This window comes from Acipenser ruthenus, chromosome 38 (assembly GCF_902713425.1).
Source record: "Acipenser ruthenus chromosome 38, fAciRut3.2 maternal haplotype, whole genome shotgun sequence".
NCBI classification, from domain to species: domain Eukaryota; kingdom Metazoa; phylum Chordata; class Actinopteri; order Acipenseriformes; family Acipenseridae; genus Acipenser; species Acipenser ruthenus.
In genome coordinates, this window is record NC_081226.1 from 6,909,663 (window position 1) to 6,932,169 (window position 22,507).

The 22,507-nt window shown below is 46.6% G+C and overlaps 1 protein-coding gene across 3 annotated transcripts in view; it reads left to right on the forward strand.

Annotated features, from left to right (window-relative positions):
• LOC117966728 (retinoic acid receptor RXR-beta-A) overlaps positions 1-22,507 on the forward strand; it is a 56,072-nt gene that overhangs the window by 14,787 nt on the left and 18,778 nt on the right. For 2 of the 3 annotated variants that reach the window (XM_059009368.1, XM_059009367.1), the window contains exons 2-4: positions 1,237-1,448; positions 2,382-2,535; positions 21,747-21,926. In XM_059009368.1, coding sequence (XP_058865351.1) covers positions 1,237-1,448; positions 2,382-2,535; positions 21,747-21,926 — 546 coding nt within the window. The remainder of the gene's footprint in view (positions 1-1,236; positions 1,449-2,381; positions 2,536-21,746; positions 21,927-22,507) is intronic. The other variant, XM_059009369.1, reaches the window with a different exon arrangement.

The following is a 22,507-nucleotide window of genomic DNA, read 5'->3' on the forward strand; positions in this document are numbered from 1 at the left end:
GGGTGTGATCCAGGATCCCAAGTGTGTGTGTGTGTGTGTGTGTGTGTGTGTGTGTCTCTCTCTCTCTCTCTCTCTCTCCTCTCTCTCTCTCCTCTCTCTCTCTCTCCTCTCTCTCTCTCTCCTCTGTCTGTCTTTCAAAACTCCTGACCTGAATCCGTGTTATAGAGTGTGAAAATAGAAGAAACTGAGTCAAGCAGACAAGCGTTTGGGCTCTAGTGCCTTCAAGAAGACAAGACTTGTACTTCAGCTTGATTTTTGCCTTGGGTGGTATCAGTTTCTTCTAGCATAAGATAGAACCATTGCTTTGCCACTGTAGTGTCACTCTGTCTGTCTATATTGCCATTGAAGATCATTTGGGAAGGATATAGTTTGGCATACTGTGGTACCATTCTACCAATGGCAGCCTCACCCCATTGTAGCTGCCCTATACTTGTGCTCATCAATAACCGTGATGAAGGCACTAGCTGAAACGCTTGTCTGCTTGACTCGGTCTCTTCTAGTTTATATCGTTTTATCTTGTTTGTTTGTGTCTGCACTGTCTCTGCCTTAGTCTTCAGAAACCTTCCCAGATGCTCTCAGGCAGTCAACAGAAGGAGAGAGGGGTTACACAGTTAAGGTTATGCGCCATTTAAAAAACAAATCTGGATCTTGAAGCTTTGCATGTTAGTGTAGTATGTTGTGGAAACCATCTTGGATTGCTCAGTCTGTGATGAGGACCGGGGCCTGTCACCTGCACTGCATCTTGGATTGGTCAGTCTGTGATGAGGACCGGGGCCTGTCGCATGCACTGCATCTTGGATTGCTCAGTCTGTGATGAGGACAGTGGCCTGTCACCTGCACTGCATCTTGGATTGCTCAGTCTGTGATGAGGACTTTATTTAGCTGGTATGACTTGGAAGTTGAAAATGTTTTGAAAAGGCCGCAATTGTGATGACGTTGGCGTGCAGTGCCCGTTGGGTATTTTCTCCAATCTTGCTGGAATATTTCCTTGGCACGCTTACACTGCAAAGTATACTGGTCCTCTTGTCCGCTCGTTCCGGAATATTTGTGCTACTGTAAACGCATCTGTTGATTTTAGGTGTATAGGCTAATTAATTCAACCCCTCAGTGCTGAAAGAGCTAACCCCCCCCCTCCTATGAATGTCTCTCGCAGACTCTAAGTGTTTGTAACCCTCCCCTCGCTGAATCTCTCTCTTTCTCTCTCTCTCTTTCTCTCTCTCTCTCTCTCTCTCGCAGACTCTAGAAGTCCAGACAGTTCTTCGGTCAGCTCTCCTGCAGCCCAGCGCAGTCCCCCCCTGCCCCCTCTCCCCCCTGCTGCCATGACCTCATCGCTGAACTCTCCAATCAGCAGCCTGGGGTCTCCCTTCTCTGTTATCAGCTCCTCCATGTGCTCCCCCAGCCTACCAAGCACCCCCTCTGTCGGCTATGGACCCATCAGCAGCCCCCAGGTAACCAGTAGAGTCCTATACCTCCAACTCCCGAAAAGCATCCCCTCCATCCACAGCCCTTGAAAAGGCATGCACCCATATCCACCCGGGTAAAGACCAAGTAAATACACCCTCACTGTACACCTAAACAAATCCTATACTCAACATGCACCCAGATCCACCCGGGTAAAGACCAAGTAAATACACCCTCACTGTACACCTAAACAAATCCTATACTCAACATGCACCCAGATCTGCATGGGTAAAGACCAAGTAAATACACCCTCACTGTACCCCTAAACAAATCCTATACTCAACATGCACCCAGATCCACCCGGGTAAAGACCAAATAAATACACCCTCACTGTACCCCTAAACAAATCCTATACAGTACAGCACTGTGGGGCACAGGCTAAATAAGCCGGCCGCCAGTCTCTCTTTGAATGTCGTCGACCACAACTTGTTTCAAGAGGTATTTACTTTGAGTTTCAATGAGCTTGTCAGTCCAGGACTGTGTTCCAATCAAATCTTAAATTGGTTACTCTCCCCTTCCAACCTGTTCAGTTTACTAATTTGGGATCTGGGTGAAATGAAAACCTGGGCCAGTTCTTGGGAAGCTCTGCTCTGCCTTCTTGTCTGTTTGTAAACACGAGTCGCTTATTGTGGATCTCCCCCTCCTGTCTGCAGATCAACGCCACAAGAAAACATACAAACTAACTAGAGCAGCCTTCTTTGCAGTTCAGGGATAGGAATACGACTCCCTAGCGGTTTGATCTGTTCCTGGTTTCACTATGAGTTTAATTGGACACACTCTGACTGGTGAAGCGTGTAGTAAAACCTGGAATGGGTGACACTGCTATTCAGTAGGAGTTTGACTTCCATCTGGACAGTCTTATCAACCAAACTGTCTATGTAGTGAATTTGAACCTGTGCTCTCTCTGTGTGTCTCCCCAGATTAACTCCACAGTCAGCATGTCGGGGCTCCACACTGTCAGCAGCTCGGACGACGTGAAGCCCCCCTTCGGACTCAAGGGCATGCCGGCGCACAGCCCGGGACCCATGATGTCACAGAAACGACTCTGCGCGATCTGTGGGGACAGGTCCTCGGGTAAGTACATAGGGGGACAGGGAGAGAGGGAGTGACACGGACACAAATGGCTTTGTGGACGAGTCTTCAGTCCTGTGTCTTTCTGTAGGTGAGCACTGCGGCATGTGCAGCTGTCTCTGTTTCTCTGTATTAACCCCCCGTCTCTGTTCCTCTCTCTGTATTAACCCCCCCGTCTCTGTTTCTCTCTCTGTATTAACCCCCTCGTCTCTGTTTCTCTGTATTAACCCCCCATCTCTGTTTCTCTCTGTATTAACCCCCCCGTCTCTATTTCTCTCTGTATTAACCCCCTCGTCTCTGTTTCTCTGTATTAACCCCCCGTCTCTGTTTCTCTCTGTATTAACCCCCCCGTCTCTATTTCTCTCTGTATTAACCCCCTCGTCTCTGTTTCTCTGTATTAACCCCCGTCTCTATTTCTCTCTGTATTAACCCCCCCGTCTCTGTTTCTCTCTCTGTATTAACCCCCCCCGTCTCTGTTTCTCTCTCTGTATTAACCCCCTCGTCTCTGTTTCTCTGTATTAACCCCCCGTCTCTGTTTCTCTCTGTATTAACCCCCCCGTCTCTATTTCTCTCTGTATTAACCCCCCCGTCTCTGTTTCTCTCTCTGTATTAACCCCCTCGTCTCTGTTTCTCTGTATTAACCCCCCATCTCTGTTTCTCTCTGTATTAACCCCCCCGTCTCTATTTCTCTCTGTATTAACCCCCTCGTCTCTGTTTCTCTGTATTAACCCCCCGTCTCTGTTTCTCTCTGTATTAACCCCCCCGTCTCTATTTCTCTCTGTATTAACCCCCTCGTCTCTGTTTCTCTGTATTAACCCCCGTCTCTGTTTCTCTCTGTATTAACCCCCCCGTCTCTGTTTCTCTCTCTGTATTAACCCCCCCCGTCTCTGTTTCTCTCTCTGTATTAACCCCCTCGTCTCTGTTTCTCTGTATTAACCCCCCCGTCTCTGTTTCTCTCTCTGTATTAACCCCCTCGTCTCTTTCTCTCTCTGTATTAACCCCCCTGTCTCTGTTTCTCTCTCTGTATTAACCCCCCGTCTCTGTTTCTCTCTGTATTAACCCCCTCGTCTCTGTTTCTCTGTATTAACCCCCGTCTCTGTTTCTCTCTCTGTATTAACCCCCCCGTCTCTGTTTCTCTCTCTGTATTAACCCCCTGTCTCTGTTTCTCTCTCTGTATTAACCCCCCCGTCTCTGTTTCTCTCTCTGTATTAACCCCCGTCTCTGTTTCTCTCTCTGTATTAACCCCCCCGTCTCTGTTTCTCTGTATTAACCCCCGTCTCTGTTTCTCTGTATTAACCCCCCGTCTCTGTTTCTCTGTATTAACCCCCGTCTCTGTTTCTCTTTATTAACCCCCCCGTCTCTGTTTCTCTCTCTGTATTAACCCCCTGTCTCTGTTTCTCTCTCTGTATTAACCCCCCCGTCTCTGTTTCTCTCTCTGTATTAACCCCCGTCTCTGTTTCTCTCTCTGTATTAACCCCCCCGTCTCTGTTTCTCTGTATTAACCCCCGTCTCTGTTTCTCTGTATTAACCCCCCGTCTCTGTTTCTCTGTATTTACCCCCGTCTCTCTGTTTCTCTCTCTGTATTAACCCCCCGTCTCTGTTTCTCTCTCTGTATTAACCCCCCTGTCTCTGTTTCTCTCTCTGTATTAACCCCCCGTCTCTGTTTCTCTCTCTGTATTAACCCCCCTGTCTCTGTTTCTCTCTCTGTATTAACCCCCGTCTCTGTTTCTCTCTCTGTATTAACCCCCCCGTCTCTGTTTCTCTCTCTGTATTAACCCCCTCGTCTCTGTTTCTCTCTCTGTATTAACCCCCGTCTCTGTTTCTCTGTATTAACCCCCCCGTCTCTGTTTCTCTGTATTAACCCCCCGTCTCTGTTTCTCTCTCTGTATTAACCCCCCCGTCTCTGTTTCTCTGTATTAACCCCCCGTCTCTGTTTCTCTCTCTGTATTAACCCCCCCCGTCTCTGTTTCTCTGTATTAACCCCCCGTCTCTGTTTCTCTCTCTGTATTAACCCCCTCGTCTCTGTTTCTCTCTCTGTATTAACCCCCCCGTCTCTGTTTCTCTGTATTAACCCCCCCGTCTCTGTTTCTCTCTCTGTATTAACCCCCCGTCTCTGTTTCTCTCTCTGTATTAACCCCCGTCTCTGTTTCTGTGTATTAACCCCCCCGTCTCTGTTTCTCTGTATTTACCCCCGTCTCTCTGTTTCTCTCTCTGTATTAACCCCCTCGTCTCTGTTTCTCTGTATTAACCCCCGTCTCTGTTTCTCTCTCTGTATTAACCCCTGTCTCTGTTTCTCTGTATTAACCCCCTCGTCTCTGTTTCTCTGTATTAACCCCCGTCTCTGTTTCTCTCTCTGTATTAACCCCCCGTCTCTGTTTCTCTGTATTAACCCCCCCGTCTCTATTTCTCTGTATTAACCCCCCGTCTCTGTTTCTCTCTCTGTATTAACCCCCGTCTCTGTTTCTCTCTCTGTATTAACCCCCGTCTCTGTTTCTGTGTATTAACCCCCCCGTCTCTGTTTCTCTGTATTAACCCCCTGTCTCTGTTTCTCTCTCTGTATTAACCCCCCCGTCTCTGTTTCTCTGTATTAACCCCCGTCTCTGTTTCTCTGTATTAACCCCCCCGTCTCTGTTTCTCTGTATTAACCCCCCGTCTCTGTTTCTCTGTATTAACCCCCCGTCTCTGTTTCTCTCTCTGTATTAACCCCCTCGTCTCTGTTTCTCTCTCTGTATTAACCCCCGTCTCTGTTTCTCTGTATTAACCCCCCCGTCTCTGTTTCTCTGTATTAACCCCCCGTCTCTGTTTCTCTCTCTGTATTAACCCCCCCGTCTCTGTTTCTCTCTCTGTATTAACCCCCTGTCTCTGTTTCTCTCTCTGTATTAACCCCCGTCTCTGTTTCTGTGTATTAACCCCCTCGTCTCTGTTTCTCTCTCTGTATTAACCCCCCTGTCTCTGTTTCTCTCTCTGTATTAACCCCCCCGTCTCTGTTTCTCTCTCTGTATTAACCCCCCCGTCTCTGTTTCTCTGTATTAACCCCCCGTCTCTGTTTCTCTCTCTGTATTAACCCCCCCGTCTCTGTTTCTCTCTCTGTATTAACCCCCCCGTCTCTGTTTCTCTCTCTGTATTAACCCCCGTCTCTGTTTCTGTGTATTAACCCCCTCGTCTCTGTTTCTCTCTCTGTATTAACCCCCCCGTCTCTGTTTCTCTCTCTGTATTAACCCCCCCGTCTCTGTTTCTCTGTATTAACCCCCCGTCTCTGTTTCTCTCTCTGTATTAACCCCCCGTCTCTGTTTCTCTCTCTGTATTTACCCCCGTCTCTGTTTCTCTCTCTGTATTAACCCCCCTGTCTCTGTTTCTCTGTATTAACCCCCGTCTCTGTTTCTCTCTCTGTATTAACCCCCCCGTCTGTTTCTCTCTCTGTATTAACCCCCCCGTCTCTGTTTCTCTCTCTGTATTAACCCCCCCGTCTCTGTTTCTCTCTCTGTATTAACCCCCTCGTCTCTGTTTCTCTGTATTAACCCCCGTCTCTGTTTCTCTCTCTGTATTAACCCCCTCGTCTCTGTTTCTCTCTCTGTATTAACCCCCGTCTCTGTTTCTCTGTATTAACCCCCCCGTCTCTGTTTCTCTGTATTAACCCCCCGTCTCTGTTTCTCTCTCTGTATTAACCCCCCCGTCTCTGTTTCTCTCTCTGTATTAACCCCCCCGTCTCTGTTTCTCTCCCTGTATTAACCCCCGTCTCTGTTTCTGTGTATTAACCCCCTCGTCTCTGTTTCTCTCTCTGTATTAACCCCCCCGTCTCTGTTTCTCTCTCTGTATTAACCCCCCCGTCTCTGTTTCTCTGTATTAACCCCCCGTCTCTGTTTCTCTCTCTGTATTAACCCCCCTGTCTCTGTTTCTCTGTATTAACCCCCGTCTCTGTTTCTCTCTCTGTATTAACCCCCCCGTCTCTGTTTCTTTCTCTGTATTAACCCCCGTCTCTGTTTCTGTGTATTAACCCCTCGTCTCTGTTTCTCTCTCTATATTAACCCCCTCGTCTCTGTTTCTCTCTCTGTATTAACCCCCTCGTCTCTGTTTCTCTCTCTGTATTAACCCCCCGTCTCTGTTTCTCTCTCTGTATTAACCCCCTCGTCTCTGTTTCTCTCTCTGTATTAACCCCCGTCTCTGTTTCTATGTATTAACCCCCCCGTCTCTGTTTCTCTGTATTAACCCCCCCGTCTCTGTTTCTCTGTATTAACCCCCCGTCTCTGTTTCTCTCTCTGTATTAACCCCCCCGTCTCTGTTTCTCTCTCTGTATTAACCCCCCCGTCTGTTTCTCTCTCTGTATTAACCCCCGTCTCTGTTTCTCTCTCTGTATTAACCCCCCGTCTCTGTTTCTCTCTCTGTATTAACCCCCCCGTCTCTGTTTCTCTCTCTGTATTAACCCCCCCGTCTGTGTTTCTCTGTATTAACCCCCGTCTCTGTTTCTCTCTCTGTATTAACCCCCCGTCTCTGTTTCTCTCTCTGTATTAACCCCCCCGTCTCTGTTTCTCTCTCTGTATTAACCCCCTCGTCTCTGTTTCTCTCTCTGTATTAACCCCCCCGTCTCTGTTTCTCTGTATTAACCCCCCCGTCTCTGTTTCTCTCTCTGTATTAACCCCCCGTCTCTGTTTCTCTCTCTGTATTAACCCCCCCGTCTCTGTTTCTCTCTCTGTATTAACCCCCTCGTCTCTGTTTCTCTCTCTGTATTAACCCCCCCGTCTCTGTTTCTCTGTATTAACCCCCGTCTCTGTTTCTCTCTCTGTATTAACCCCTCGTCTCTGTTTCTCTCTCTGTATTAACCCCCCCGTCTGTGTTTCTCTGTATTAACCCCCGTCTCTGTTTCTCTCTCTGTATTAACCCCCCGTCTCTGTTTCTCTCTCTGTATTAACCCCCCCGTCTCTGTTTCTCTCTCTGTATTAACCCCCTCGTCTCTGTTTCTCTCTCTGTATTAACCCCCCCGTCTCTGTTTCTCTGTATTAACCCCCCGTCTCTGTTTCTCTGTATTAACCCTCGTCTCTGTTTCTCTGTATTAACCCCCGTCTCTGTTTCTCTCTCTGTATTAACCCCCCCGTCTCTGTTTCTCTCTCTGTATTAACCCCCCCGTCTCTGTTTCTCTCTCTGTATTAACCCCCCCGTCTCTGTTTCTCTCTCTGTATTAACCCCCCCGTCTCTGTTTCTCTCTCTGTATTAACCCCCCCGTCTCTGTTTCTCTCTCTGTATTAACCCCCCGTCTCTGTTTCTCTCTCTGTATTAACCCCCCTGTCTCTGTTTCTCTCTCTGTATTAACCCCCCGTCTCTGTTTCTCTCTCTGTATTAACCCCCCTGTCTCTGTTTCTCTCTCTGTATTAACCCCCGTCTCTGTTTCTCTCTCTGTATTAACCCCCCCGTCTCTGTTTCTCTCTCTGTATTAACCCCCTCGTCTCTGTTTCTCTCTCTGTATTAACCCCCGTCTCTGTTTCTCTGTATTAACCCCCCCGTCTCTGTTTCTCTGTATTAACCCCCCGTCTCTGTTTCTCTCTCTGTATTAACCCCCCCGTCTCTGTTTCTCTGTATTAACCCCCCGTCTCTGTTTCTCTCTCTGTATTAACCCCCCCCGTCTCTGTTTCTCTGTATTAACCCCCCGTCTCTGTTTCTCTCTCTGTATTAACCCCCTCGTCTCTGTTTCTCTCTCTGTATTAACCCCCCCGTCTCTGTTTCTCTGTATTAACCCCCCCGTCTCTGTTTCTCTCTCTGTATTAACCCCCCGTCTCTGTTTCTCTCTCTGTATTAACCCCCGTCTCTGTTTCTGTGTATTAACCCCCCCGTCTCTGTTTCTCTGTATTTACCCCCGTCTCTCTGTTTCTCTCTCTGTATTAACCCCCTCGTCTCTGTTTCTCTGTATTAACCCCCGTCTCTGTTTCTCTCTCTGTATTAACCCCTGTCTCTGTTTCTCTGTATTAACCCCCTCGTCTCTGTTTCTCTGTATTAACCCCCGTCTCTGTTTCTCTCTCTGTATTAACCCCCCGTCTCTGTTTCTCTGTATTAACCCCCCCGTCTCTATTTCTCTGTATTAACCCCCCGTCTCTGTTTCTCTCTCTGTATTAACCCCCGTCTCTGTTTCTCTCTCTGTATTAACCCCCGTCTCTGTTTCTGTGTATTAACCCCCCCGTCTCTGTTTCTCTGTATTAACCCCCTGTCTCTGTTTCTCTCTCTGTATTAACCCCCCCGTCTCTGTTTCTCTGTATTAACCCCCGTCTCTGTTTCTCTGTATTAACCCCCCCGTCTCTGTTTCTCTGTATTAACCCCCCGTCTCTGTTTCTCTGTATTAACCCCCCGTCTCTGTTTCTCTCTCTGTATTAACCCCCTCGTCTCTGTTTCTCTCTCTGTATTAACCCCCGTCTCTGTTTCTCTGTATTAACCCCCCCGTCTCTGTTTCTCTGTATTAACCCCCCGTCTCTGTTTCTCTCTCTGTATTAACCCCCCCGTCTCTGTTTCTCTCTCTGTATTAACCCCCCCCGTCTCTGTTTCTCTGTATTAACCCCCCGTCTCTGTTTCTCTCTCTGTATTAACCCCCTCGTCTCTGTTTCTCTCTCTGTATTAACCCCCCCGTCTCTGTTTCTCTGTATTAACCCCCCCGTCTCTGTTTCTCTCTCTGTATTAACCCCCCGTCTCTGTTTCTCTCTCTGTATTAACCCCCCGTCTCTGTTTCTCTCTCTGTATTAACCCCCGTCTCTCTGTTTCTCTGTATTAACCCCCCGTCTCTGTTTCTCTCTCTGTATTAACCCCCTCGTCTCTGTTTCTCTCTCTGTATTAACCCCCCCGTCTCTGTTTCTCTGTATTAACCCCCCCGTCTCTGTTTCTCTCTCTGTATTAACCCCCCGTCTCTGTTTCTCTCTCTGTATTAACCCCTCGTCTCTGTTTCTCTCTCTGTATTAACCCCCTCGTCTCTGTTTCTCTGTATTAACCCCCGTCTCTGTTTCTCTCTCTGTATTAACCCCTCGTCTCTGTTTCTCTCTCTGTATTAACCCCCTCGTCTCTGTTTCTCTGTATTAACCCCCGTCTATGTTTCTCTCTCTGTATTAACCCCCCGTCTCTGTTTCTCTCTCTGTATTAACCCCCTCGTCTCTGTTTCTCTGTATTAACCCCCCGTCTCTGTTTCTCTCTCTGTATTAACCCCCCCGTCTCTGTTTCTCTGTATTAACCCCCCGTCTCTGTTTCTCTGTATTAACCCCCTCGTCTCTGTTTCTCTCTCTGTATTAACCCCCCCGTCTCTGTTTCTCTGTATTAACCCCCCGTCTCTGTTTCTCTGTATTAACCCCCCGTCTCTGTTTCTCTCTCTGTATTAACCCCCCCGTCTCTGTTTCTCTCTCTGTATTAACCCCCGTCTCTGTTTCTCTGTATTAACCCCCCCGTCTCTGTTTCTCTGTATTAACCCCCCGTCTCTGTTTCTCTCTCTGTATTAACCCCCCCGTCTCTGTTTCTCTCTCTGTATTAACCCCCCCGTCTCTGTTTCTCTCTCTGTATTAACCCCCGTCTCTGTTTCTGTGTATTAACCCCCTCGTCTCTGTTTCTCTCTCTGTATTAACCCCCCCGTCTCTGTTTCTCTCTCTGTATTAACCCCCCGTCTCTGTTTCTCTGTATTAACCCCCCGTCTCTGTTTCTCTCTCTGTATTAACCCCCCGTCTCTGTTTCTCTCTCTGTATTTACCCCCGTCTCTGTTTCTCTCTCTGTATTAACCCCCCTGTCTCTGTTTCTCTGTATTAACCCCCGTCTCTGTTTCTCTCTCTGTATTAACCCCCCCGTCTCTGTTTCTCTGTATTAACCCCCCGTCTCTGTTTCTCTCTCTGTATTAACCCCCCCCGTCTCTGTTTCTCTGTATTAACCCCCCCGTCTCTGTTTCTCTGTATTAACCCCCCGTCTCTGTTTCTCTCTCTGTATTAACCCCCCCGTCTCTGTTTCTCTCTCTGTATTAACCCCCCCGTCTCTGTTTCTCTCCCTGTATTAACCCCCGTCTCTGTTTCTGTGTATTAACCCCCTCGTCTCTGTTTCTCTCTCTGTATTAACCCCCCCGTCTCTGTTTCTCTCTCTGTATTAACCCCCCCGTCTCTGTTTCTCTGTATTAACCCCCCGTCTCTGTTTCTCTCTCTGTATTAACCCCCCTGTCTCTGTTTCTCTGTATTAACCCCCGTCTCTGTTTCTCTCTCTGTATTAACCCCCCCGTCTCTGTTTCTTTCTCTGTATTAACCCCCGTCTCTGTTTCTGTGTATTAACCCCTCGTCTCTGTTTCTCTCTCTATATTAACCCCCTCGTCTCTGTTTCTCTCTCTGTATTAACCCCCCCGTCTCTGTTTCTCTCTCTGTATTAACCCCCCCGTCTCTGTTTCTCTCTCTGTATTAACCCCCTCGTCTCTGTTTCTCTGTATTAACCCCCGTCTCTGTTTCTCTCTCTGTATTAACCCCCTCGTCTCTGTTTCTCTCTCTGTATTAACCCCCGTCTCTGTTTCTCTGTATTAACCCCCCCGTCTCTGTTTCTCTGTATTAACCCCCCGTCTCTGTTTCTCTCTCTGTATTAACCCCCCCGTCTCTGTTTCTCTCTCTGTATTAACCCCCCCGTCTCTGTTTCTCTCCCTGTATTAACCCCCGTCTCTGTTTCTGTGTATTAACCCCCTCGTCTCTGTTTCTCTCTCTGTATTAACCCCCCCGTCTCTGTTTCTCTCTCTGTATTAACCCCCCCGTCTCTGTTTCTCTGTATTAACCCCCCGTCTCTGTTTCTCTCTCTGTATTAACCCCCCTGTCTCTGTTTCTCTGTATTAACCCCCGTCTCTGTTTCTCTCTCTGTATTAACCCCCCCGTCTCTGTTTCTTTCTCTGTATTAACCCCCGTCTCTGTTTCTGTGTATTAACCCCTCGTCTCTGTTTCTCTCTCTATATTAACCCCCTCGTCTCTGTTTCTCTCTCTGTATTAACCCCCTCGTCTCTGTTTCTCTCTCTGTATTAACCCCCCGTCTCTGTTTCTCTCTCTGTATTAACCCCCTCGTCTCTGTTTCTCTCTCTGTATTAACCCCCGTCTCTGTTTCTATGTATTAACCCCCCCGTCTCTGTTTCTCTGTATTAACCCCCCCGTCTCTGTTTCTCTGTATTAACCCCCCGTCTCTGTTTCTCTCTCTGTATTAACCCCCCCGTCTCTGTTTCTCTCTCTGTATTAACCCCCCCGTCTGTTTCTCTCTCTGTATTAACCCCCGTCTCTGTTTCTCTCTCTGTATTAACCCCCCGTCTCTGTTTCTCTCTCTGTATTAACCCCCCCGTCTCTGTTTCTCTCTCTGTATTAACCCCCCCGTCTGTGTTTCTCTGTATTAACCCCCGTCTCTGTTTCTCTCTCTGTATTAACCCCCCGTCTCTGTTTCTCTCTCTGTATTAACCCCCCCGTCTCTGTTTCTCTCTCTGTATTAACCCCCTCGTCTCTGTTTCTCTCTCTGTATTAACCCCCCCGTCTCTGTTTCTCTGTATTAACCCCCCCGTCTCTGTTTCTCTCTCTGTATTAACCCCCCGTCTCTGTTTCTCTCTCTGTATTAACCCCCCCGTCTCTGTTTCTCTCTCTGTATTAACCCCCTCGTCTCTGTTTCTCTCTCTGTATTAACCCCCCCGTCTCTGTTTCTCTGTATTAACCCCCGTCTCTGTTTCTCTCTCTGTATTAACCCCTCGTCTCTGTTTCTCTCTCTGTATTAACCCCCCCGTCTGTGTTTCTCTGTATTAACCCCCGTCTCTGTTTCTCTCTCTGTATTAACCCCCCGTCTCTGTTTCTCTCTCTGTATTAACCCCCCCGTCTCTGTTTCTCTCTCTGTATTAACCCCCTCGTCTCTGTTTCTCTCTCTGTATTAACCCCCCCGTCTCTGTTTCTCTGTATTAACCCCCCGTCTCTGTTTCTCTGTATTAACCCTCGTCTCTGTTTCTCTGTATTAACCCCCGTCTCTGTTTCTCTCTCTGTATTAACCCCCCCGTCTCTGTTTCTCTCTCTGTATTAACCCCCCCGTCTCTGTTTCTCTCTCTGTATTAACCCCCCCGTCTCTGTTTCTCTCTCTGTATTAACCCCCCCGTCTCTGTTTCTCTCTCTGTATTAACCCCCCCGTCTCTGTTTCTCTCTCTGTATTAACCCCCCCGTCTGTTTCTCTCTCTGTATTAACCCCCGTCTCTGTTTCTCTCTCTGTATTAACCCCCCCGTCTGTTTCTCTCTCTGTATTAACCCCCGTCTCTGTTTCTCTCTCTGTATTAACCCCCCCGTCTCTGTTTCTCTCTCTGTATTAACCCCCCCGTCTCTGTTTCTCTCTCTGTATTAACCCCCCCGTCTCTGTTTCTCTCTCTGTATTAACCCCCGTCTCTGTTTCTCTGTATTAACCCCCGTCTCTGTTTCTGTGTATTAACCCCCCCGTCTCTGTTTCTCTCTCTGTATTAACCCCCGTCTCTGTTTCTATGTATTAACCCCCCCGTCTCTGTTTCTCTGTATTAACCCCCCCGTCTCTGTTTCTCTGTATTAACCCCCCGTCTCTGTTTCTCTCTGTATTAACCCCCCGTCTCTGTTTCTCTCTCTGTATTAACCCCCGTCTCTGTTTCTCTCTCTGTATTAACCCCCCCGTCTCTGTTTCTCTCTCTGTATTAACCCCCCCGTCTCTGTTTCTCTCTCTGTATTAACCCCCCCGTCTCTGTTTCTCTCTCTGTATTAACCCCCCCGTCTGTTTCTCTCTCTGTATTAACCCCCGTCTCTGTTTCTCTCTCTGTATTAACCCCCCCGTCTCTGTTTCTCTCTCTGTATTAACCCCCCCGTCTCTGTTTCTCTCTCTGTATTAACCCCCCGTCTCTGTTTCTCTCTCTGTATTAACCCCCCCGTCTCTGTTTCTCTCTCTGTATTAACCCCCGTCTCTGTTTCTCTGTATTAACCCCCTCGTCTCTGTTTCTCTCTCTGTATTAACCCCCGTCTCTGTTTCTCTCTCTGTATTAACCCCCCCGTCTCTGTTTCTCTCTCTGTATTAACCCCCCCGTCTCTGTTTCTCTCTCTGTATTAACCCCCCCGTCTCTGTTTCTCTCTCTGTATTAACCCCCCCGTCTCTGTTTCTCTCTCTGTATTAACCCCCCTGTCTCTGTTTCTCTCTCTGTATTAACCCCCGTCTCTGTTTCTGTGTATTAACCCCCTCGTCTCTGTTTCTCTCTCTGTATTAACCCCCCCGTCTCTGTTTCTCTCTCTGTATTAACCCCCCCGTCTCTGTTTCTCTCTCTGTATTAACCCCCTGTCTCTGTTTCTCTCTCTGTATTAACCCCCGTCTCTGTTTCTGTGTATTAACCCCCTCGTCTCTGTTTCTCTCTCTGTATTAACCCCCCTGTCTCTGTTTCTCTCTCTGTATTAACCCCCCCGTCTCTGTTTCTCTCTCTGTATTAACCCCCCCGTCTCTGTTTCTCTCTCTGTATTAACCCCCCCGTCTCTGTTTCTCTCTCTGTATTAACCCCCTGTCTCTGTTTCTCTCTCTGTATTAACCCCCGTCTCTGTTTCTGTGTATTAACCCCCTCGTCTCTGTTTCTCTCTCTGTATTAACCCCCCCGTCTCTGTTTCTCTCTCTGTATTAACCCCCTCGTCTCTGTTTCTCTCTCTGTATTAACCCCCCTGTCTCTGTTTCTCTCTCTGTATTAACCCCCCCGTCTCTGTTTCTCTCTCTGTATTAACCCCCTCGTCTCTGTTTCTCTGTATTGACCCCCCCGTCTCTGTTTCTCTCTCTGTATTAACCCTCGTCTCTGTTTCTCTCTCTGTATTAACCCCCCCGTCTCTGTTTCTCTCTCTGTATTAACCCCCCTGTCTCTGTTTCTCTCTCTGTATTAACCCCCGTCTCTGTTCCTCTCTCTGTATTAACCCCCTCGTCTCTCTTTCTCTCTCTCTCTGTATGAAACCCATCTGTCTCTCTGTTTCTCTCTGTATGAAATCCCCCTGTCTGTTTCACTCTCTGTATGAAATCCCCCTTTCTGTTTCACTCTCTGTATTAAACCCCTCTGTCTCTGATTATCTCTCTGTATTAAACCTCTTGTCTCTCTGTCTCTCAATTTTAAATTAAATTAAAAAAGGCTTGTGGCAAAGTGGTTTGCAGTGTGCAGGTGTAGAGGTGATGCAGTGCTCCGTAATAACAAACACAACACAGTTCACGGTGAAAAAAAAGCTCATTATTTGTGCTGGGTTGCTTTTTTGGCAACCTTAAATAATAATACCTGGCTCTACACAACAATGTGTGTCGCGCAGGTAAACCACGGAGTTCAGTCCTGAAATAATACTAATAATGACACACGCTTCATACACACACGATCACGAGTCCAATAGCGAGGCTCCGAGTGCAAGTGGTGAATTAACACAATAATCAGTGACAACAGTAGTGCTGTGTAGTCCTGGTTTGATGCTGGCTTAGCGCTCGTTTCTCTATGGAGTAAGGGGACCCGGTCCAGTTCAGCCCTGCAGGCGCTGTTGGCTGCACTCCTGTAAACTGCAGGAGGTTTTTGCAGAATTCTAAATGGAAATGTTCTGTTGGTCTTTGGTCCCATTTGTAACACTCAGGGTTCATAAGGGGACCCCAAACTTCACTACAATACAGAAGAATTGGCTGAATGATGCTTTTTTCTTTTATGGCATAAAGAAGCCCTGTGTGCCTTGTCTGTTAATGCATAGTCAGGTTAAAGCTCCCTGATGCACTGATGGTCAGACCCAGGTATGTATAGCTGGTGTTATGCTCTAAGGTGGTGTTGCCCAGAGTGAAGAGGTACCTGTTTCCCTGAGATCTGACTTTTTTTCTGGAAGACCATAACTCTGGTCTTGTCCAGGTTTACTGCCAGTGCCCAGGTCTGCCAGTACTGCTCTAGCAGTGACAGGCTGTGCTGAAGACCCTGCTCTGTGGGTGACAACAGGACCAGGTCATCTGCGTAGAGCAGGAATTTAATATCTGTGTTGTGTAAAGTGAGACCAGGGACTGCTGACTGTTCCAGCACTGTAGGCAACTCATTTATGTAAATGTTGAACAGTGCTGGGCTCAGACTGCAGCCCCGTCTCTCACTCCACAACCCTGTGTGAAGAATTCTGTTCTTTTGTTACCAATTTTCACATCGCACTTATTTTCTGAATATACTTTACAATGTCATATACTTTACTCCCTACACCACTTTGGAGATGTTTAAAGAATAGACCTTCCGGCCAAATTGAATCAAATGCTTTTTTAAAATCAATAAAACAGGTGAATATTTTCCTTTATTAGTTTGGTGGACGTGTTTGTTTATTGGGGTGTAGAGTGTAAATAAGGTCAGAGGTGCGGTGGTTTGGAAGGAAGCCAATCTGATTCTTACTCGGCACACTGTGCTCGGTAAGGAAGGCCAGTATCCGGGCGTTAATGATACTGCAGAACACCTTCCCCACATTACTGCTCACACAGATAACTTGGTAGTTACTGAGATCGAATTTGTCTCCACTTTTATATATGGGTGTTATAAGCATGGGTGAAAGTTGTCCATCTGTAGACGGAATTCCGTCACAATAGCCTTTCCCAGGTCCGGACTTCTGTGATCCAGAGTATTAATCTTAGTTAAATATATTGCGGCACATTTATGACATGGGAGTGCTGCTGTTTGACAGAGACTCGAGCAACATGGCTTGTTCCAGAACTTGTATGTTATTGCGTTTGTTTGTCCTGTCAGTTTTGCTTTGTGCTTCTGTGTTGCCATTATTGTTTGGGTGCTGGGTCACGCCATCTAGTCGGAGCGGAGGGGTGTGTGTGAGCCTTCTATATACGTGTGTGTGACTGAATGCTGCTGCTGCTGGACAGAGGTGGTCGGGACCATTCCCCCCACCCCCCACCCCTCTCCTGGCGTTGGAGGGATCCGGTTGGCTGATCAGGGCAGAGGGGGTGCGTGGGGACTGAGTGAAAGTAGAGTTGTGTCGGAGAGTGGTCCTTACATTTTGTTCAGTCGTTTTTGCATTCTGAATCGGAAATTGTAAAGCCAGAAAACGACTCATTTTTCTATTTTTGGTTTTCACGACAAACATTGAAGAACAAGAATTGGGCTGTTTTTCCATTTTCCAATTCAAAATTGAAAAATCAGTAATGCAAAAATAAACAAGAAAATACCTGGTTTAATTCGGCGTTCTGCTCGTGTCCCGGAAGTTCAGGTTAGCATATAACTCCACGTTCACCCGGACAGGGTGGGACAGTTTTCTATTTTGTACAGACCCTGCCCTGCCCCACAGCCAGGTTGAAGCAGAGGGAGAGGCGGATAATCTCCTGTGTACTAATTATTATTATAATTGTTGTTGCTGTTGTTGACCCCGTTTTAATAAACCATTTGATTTTCTATAATAGTAATAATAATAATAATAATAATAATAATAAACTGCTTAGTCAGTACATGTTTCACTCATTCAATGCGTGTGTCGTGTTTACAGCAGCTTTCATGACTGACACACTGCACCGCAGCGCCTCCTGCAGTTGTTGTTGCTGTACTGTAAGGACTTTTTTTTTTTAATGTCTGTTTTTGTATTACAGATTTTTCAATTTCGAATATTTCTTTGCGACAAGCAATATGAAAAATGGGAAAACAAACCTGAATCTGTTTTTGTATTTCAAACGCTGAAAACGTCTCTCTTCACCCCCCCCCCCCCCCCCCATATGTTTGTCGTGAAAAAACAAAATAGAAAAGTGGTTCTCTTGTTTTCCGATTTCTGAATCCGAATGCAAACATGACTGGACGGAATGTACACGGCTGAATGTCAGCTTGTTTGTTCATTTTCTTTTATGATTTATGTGGCGTGGTCCTGGTCCAGGTTTTATAATTTAAATAATAAATCGGTTATTATTTGTACTGACACCATCCCCATATCCTGCTTTACACAACAGCGAGGGACGCTACAATATCTTTGGAACAACTTTTTTCATTCACAAAGTTTAAGTGGTACTGGCATAGACGCCGACTTTTGTTTTAACCAGTGGGGGTTAAAAAAAACAAATGAAGTGTCCTGTCTGCGACAGTGCATGCAGTTACATTGCAACAGCGGGTGCAGCAGCGACTGCGTCTGCTTTGTGTTAAAGTGACACAACTGGATGCAGGCTGATCGACTTCAGCAAGCAACTTTATTTGGGCACATCATTCATTATGGACTGACGGTGCTGCCTCAAAGTAAGCTTGAGACTTTGAATAAACTTAACGAACACACTGAAGAAGTTACTGAACAAACGCACAATCAGGAACTGTTAAAATATTCTGTTTACATGGAGCTGTTCATCTGTAGCTCGCACACAAAAACGACCATGGTGTGCCATCCATTGAATGAAAGTATATGTAGCGTTTTTACTTTTGCGTATAAATTACAATACACAGATATGCACTCAAACCCTTAATAATAAATAAAACATTACCGGTAGTACTTTACATTTTTACTTTAACGCACTCTGTATCCATGTAACAGTAGCCTACCTTTTTTAAAACGCATGGTTTCAGGGCAGCGTTTTTAACATCTCAGAATCATTTATCACAAGGGTGGTGGCTCGTGGGTGCTGCTGGAGTCAGCACCTATAGGTGGTAGATCACGTGGGCTGTGCTTTGAGTTTGCAGGCATCGTCAAGAGAGTAGAGAAGAACTCGTGTTTACTAGAGGGATCATTTTGTTATTGTAATTTAAAGTGCAGTTGTCACTGAGGGTTTGTAAATGAAGGGGGAGAAAGTACAGAACAAGTGGAGGTGGACTTGTCTTGATGAAGAGGACTCGCCGGCAGGGTGTTGCGTAGTCGGGGTAGAAAGATGCACGAAGCTGGAGTGTGTTTCTCTATCGTTTGGAAAAAGACGATCTTGTGTGGCAGGAATGGAAAAAAGGTCTCGGTAAAACACGCCAACTGTCACCACAAACATAAAAAAAAAAAGTCAGTCTGGCAACAGAACCCCACTATACCAGGGGCTGAAGTCGTGTTTGTGAATCTGTCTATTACAGACAGAGATATTATATATATATATATATATCATAGCCTACTAATCGAAGTATAATAACAGAAACAACAAAACACTGTTAATCCTACCGTTACTTAAAAGTAAAAATAATAATAAAATCCATGATTTATGTATCTCGCTGGAATTATATATACAATGCCTTGCAAAAGTATTCAGACCCCTGACCAATTCTCTCATATTACTGAATTACAAATGGTACATTGACATTTCGTTCTGTTTGATATTTTATTTTAAAACACTGAAACTCAAAATCAGTTATTGTAAGGTGACATTGGTTTTATGTTGGGAAATGTTTTTAAGAAAAATAAAAAAAACTGAAATCCCTACAGTGAAGTATGGTGGTGGCAGCATCATGCTGTGGGGATGCTTCTCATCCACAGGGACTGGGCATCTTGTTAAAATTGAAGGAAGAATGGATGGAGCAAAATACAGGGAAATACTGCAAGAGAACCTGCTTCAGTCCACTAAAAAACTGAAGCTTGGGAGGAAATTCACCTTTCAGCAGGACAATGATCCCAAGCACAAGGCCAAAGCAACATTGGAGTGGCTCAAGAACAAAAAGGTGAATGTCCTTAAGTGGCCCAGTCAAAGTCCTGATCTCAATCCTATTGAGAATCTGTGGCACTATTTGAAAATTGCGGTCCACAAGCGTCGTCCAACCAACCTGATCAACCTGGAGCAAATCTGCCAAGAAGAATGGGCCAAAATCGCTCCGACACTGTGTGCAAAGCTGGTACATACTTACCCCAAAAGACTTAAAGCTGTTATTGCAGCGGAAGGTGGCTCTATCAAATATTAATGTGTGGGGGTTGAATACGTATGCAAGCAAGATATTTCAGTTTTTTACTTTTCTTAAAAATATTTCCCAACATAAAACCAATGTCACCTTACAATAATTGATTTTGAGTTTCAGTGTTTTAAAATAAAATATCAAACAGAACGAAATTTCAATGTACCATTTGTAATTCAGTAATATGAGAGAATTGGTCAGGGGTCTGAATACTTTTGCAAGGCACTGTATATATATATATATATATATATATATATATAATATATAATTGGTACAACTGAGGTTTTATAAATTTAATATTATTTGAATTAGACATACATGTAAAACGTTTGTACTATTTCAAAAAGCTTTTTGTAAGCTAGCTTTGTGTGTGACTAGCAGGTTGGTCCGTCTGGTAAAATGACAAGTTGAAATTGATTTTTTAATTTCATTTTTCTACAAAGTCAAGTTAAAATTTGATTCTGAAAATGGTCCAGAATGGCTCAAAATGCATCAAACAACTTTTTCTTTGAGTTTATTTTTTTGGTTGTTCAGATTTACTGTTTTTAATTTGGATTGATCAGCTGCTTCTCTAAATGTAGTATTTAGGTCTTTTGCAGCCAGATTTACTCCTGTTTGGTGGGTTGATACTGCGTGTTTTGAAATGTATGTATTAGAATTTCCATTTCATTAGTGCCAATTGCTTATTTGTACAGTTATGTGCTGTTTGGAGCCCATCTGCATGAGTATTTGAGGTTGTGCAGCTTACACGGCTGTGCCTATGTGTGTGTGTGTGTGTGTGCTGTTACAGGGCTGTGTGTGTGAGTGTGCTGTTACAGGGCTGTGTGTGTGTGTGTGTGTGTGTGTGTGTGTGTGCTGGTACAGGGCTGTGTGTGTGTGTGCTGGTACAGGGCTGTGTGTGTGTGTGTGTGTGTGTGTGTGTGTGTGTGTGTGCTGGTACAGGGCTGTGTGTGTGTGTGTGTGTGTGCTGGTACAGGGCTGTGTGTGTGTGTGTGCTGGTACAGGGCTCTGTGTGTGTGTGTGTGTGCCGTTACAGGGCTGTGTGTGTGTGTGCTGGTACACGGCTGTGCCTGTGTGCCGTTACACGGCTGTGTGTGTGTGCCGTTACGCGACTGTGCCTGTGTGCCGTTACAGGGCTGTGTGTGTGTGAGTGTGTTGTTACAGGGCTCTGTGTGTGTGTGTGTGTGCCGTTACAGGGCTGTGTGTGTGTGTGTGCTGTTACAGGGCTGTGTGTGTGCTGTTACAGGGCTGTGTGTGTGTTGTTACAGGGCTCTGTGTGTGTGTGTGTGTGTGTGTGTGTGTGTGTGTGTGTGTGCTGTTACAGGGCTGTGTGTGTGTTGTTACAGGGCTCTGTGTGTGTGTGTGTGCCGTTACAGGGCTGTGTGTGTGTGCTGTTACAGGGCTGTGTGTGTGCTGGTACAGGGCTGTGTGTGTGCTGGTACAGGGCTCTGTGTGTGTGAGTCTGCTGTTACAGGGCTGTGTGTGAGTGTGCTGTTACAGGGCTGTGTGTGTGTGTGCTGTTACAGGGCTGTGTGTGTGCTGTTACAGGGCTCTGTGTGTGTGCTGTTACAGGGCTGTGTGTGTGTGTGTGCTGTTACAGGACTCTGTGTGTGTGCTGTTACAGGGCTCTGTGTGTGTGCTGTTACAGGGCTGTGTGTGTGTGTGTGCTGTTACAGGACTCTGTGTGTGTGCTGTTACAGGGCTCTGTGTGTGTGCTGTTACAGGGCTGTGTGTGTGCTGTTACAGGGCTTTGTGTGTGTGCTGTTACAGGGCTGTGTGTGTGTGCTGTTACAGGGCTCTGTGTGTGTGTGTGTGTGCTGTTACAGGGCTTTGTGTGTGTGCTGTTACAGGGCTGTGTGTGTGTGTGCTGGTACAGGGCTGTGTGTGTGTGTGTGCTGGTACAGGGCTCTGTGTGTGTGCTGGTACACGGCTGTGTGTGTGTGCCGTTACACGGCTGTGCCTGTTACAGGGCTGTGTGTGTGTGATTTTAGGCTGCTATGTTCCTTTTATAAACACAGTGATTTGGCTGTGGTCTGACAGGGGGGGTTGAAATCAGAGTCCTCTCTGATCCTGCCGTTAATGATGTACAGATCTAAATCTTGACAGAGATGCGGTAGTTCTTGCCCATTCTTGTTCACCGCGCTGTCGTGGATATTTCTGATTGATATATTTTGGGTGTGATACAGAAGGGTCTGTCCGAAAAATAAATATATGATTGTTTCCCTGTGTGTTTGTAAAGTCAGGCTGTCTCCTGCAGAATAACCACGTCCGTCTTTGAGATACTTAGGCTTTTCAGCCCAAATGCTGATGAGCATAGGCCCTGAATATTCCAAGCCCTCATTCCAAATGAATGCATTTAAAGTTTCATTAAGAGCTTAACTGTGTTTGTCTGATCAGTTCTCTCTCTCTCTCTCTCCAGGTAAGCACTACGGGGTGTACAGCTGCGAGGGCTGTAAGGGTTTCTTCAAGCGCACAGTGCGGAAGGACCTCACGTACACCTGCAGAGACAACAAGGACTGCCTGGTGGACAAGCGGCAGAGGAACCGGTGCCAGTACTGCCGCTACCAGAAGTGCCTGGCTATGGGCATGAAGAGGGAAGGTGAGGGAGGCTGCAGGGCTTACACAGGGCTGGGAGTGACACTCCTATTGCACAGCAGCACTGACACAGGGCTGGGAGTGACACTCCTATTGCACAGCAGCACTGACACAGGGCTGGGAGTGACACTCCTATTGCACAGCAGCACTGACACAGGGCTGGGAGTGACACTCCTATTGCACAGCAGCACTGACACAGGGCTGGGAGTGACACTCCTATTGCACAGCAGCACTGACACAGGGCTGGGAGTGACACTCCTATTGCACAGCAGCACTGACACAGGGCTGGGAGTGACACTCCTATTGCACAGCAGTTTCACCCATTCCAGAATTTACTACAAGCCTGATTTAAGCCACAGTGTACAGGCAACAAGCTCAGATGTGTCTTTTTAAACTCATAGTAAAACCAGGAATGGATCAAACTGCTCAGAATCCTTCACTCTGCCAGCGCAGACGCCCCGCCCTCTTGCTGTTTCATAGTGTTTGCAGTCGTTGTGTTGCTCCATTCATGTTGATTGCAGAACACCAGAAAACAGTAAATTACATCTGAAGCTACTTTATTTTTCAAAATAATAATGATGGTAA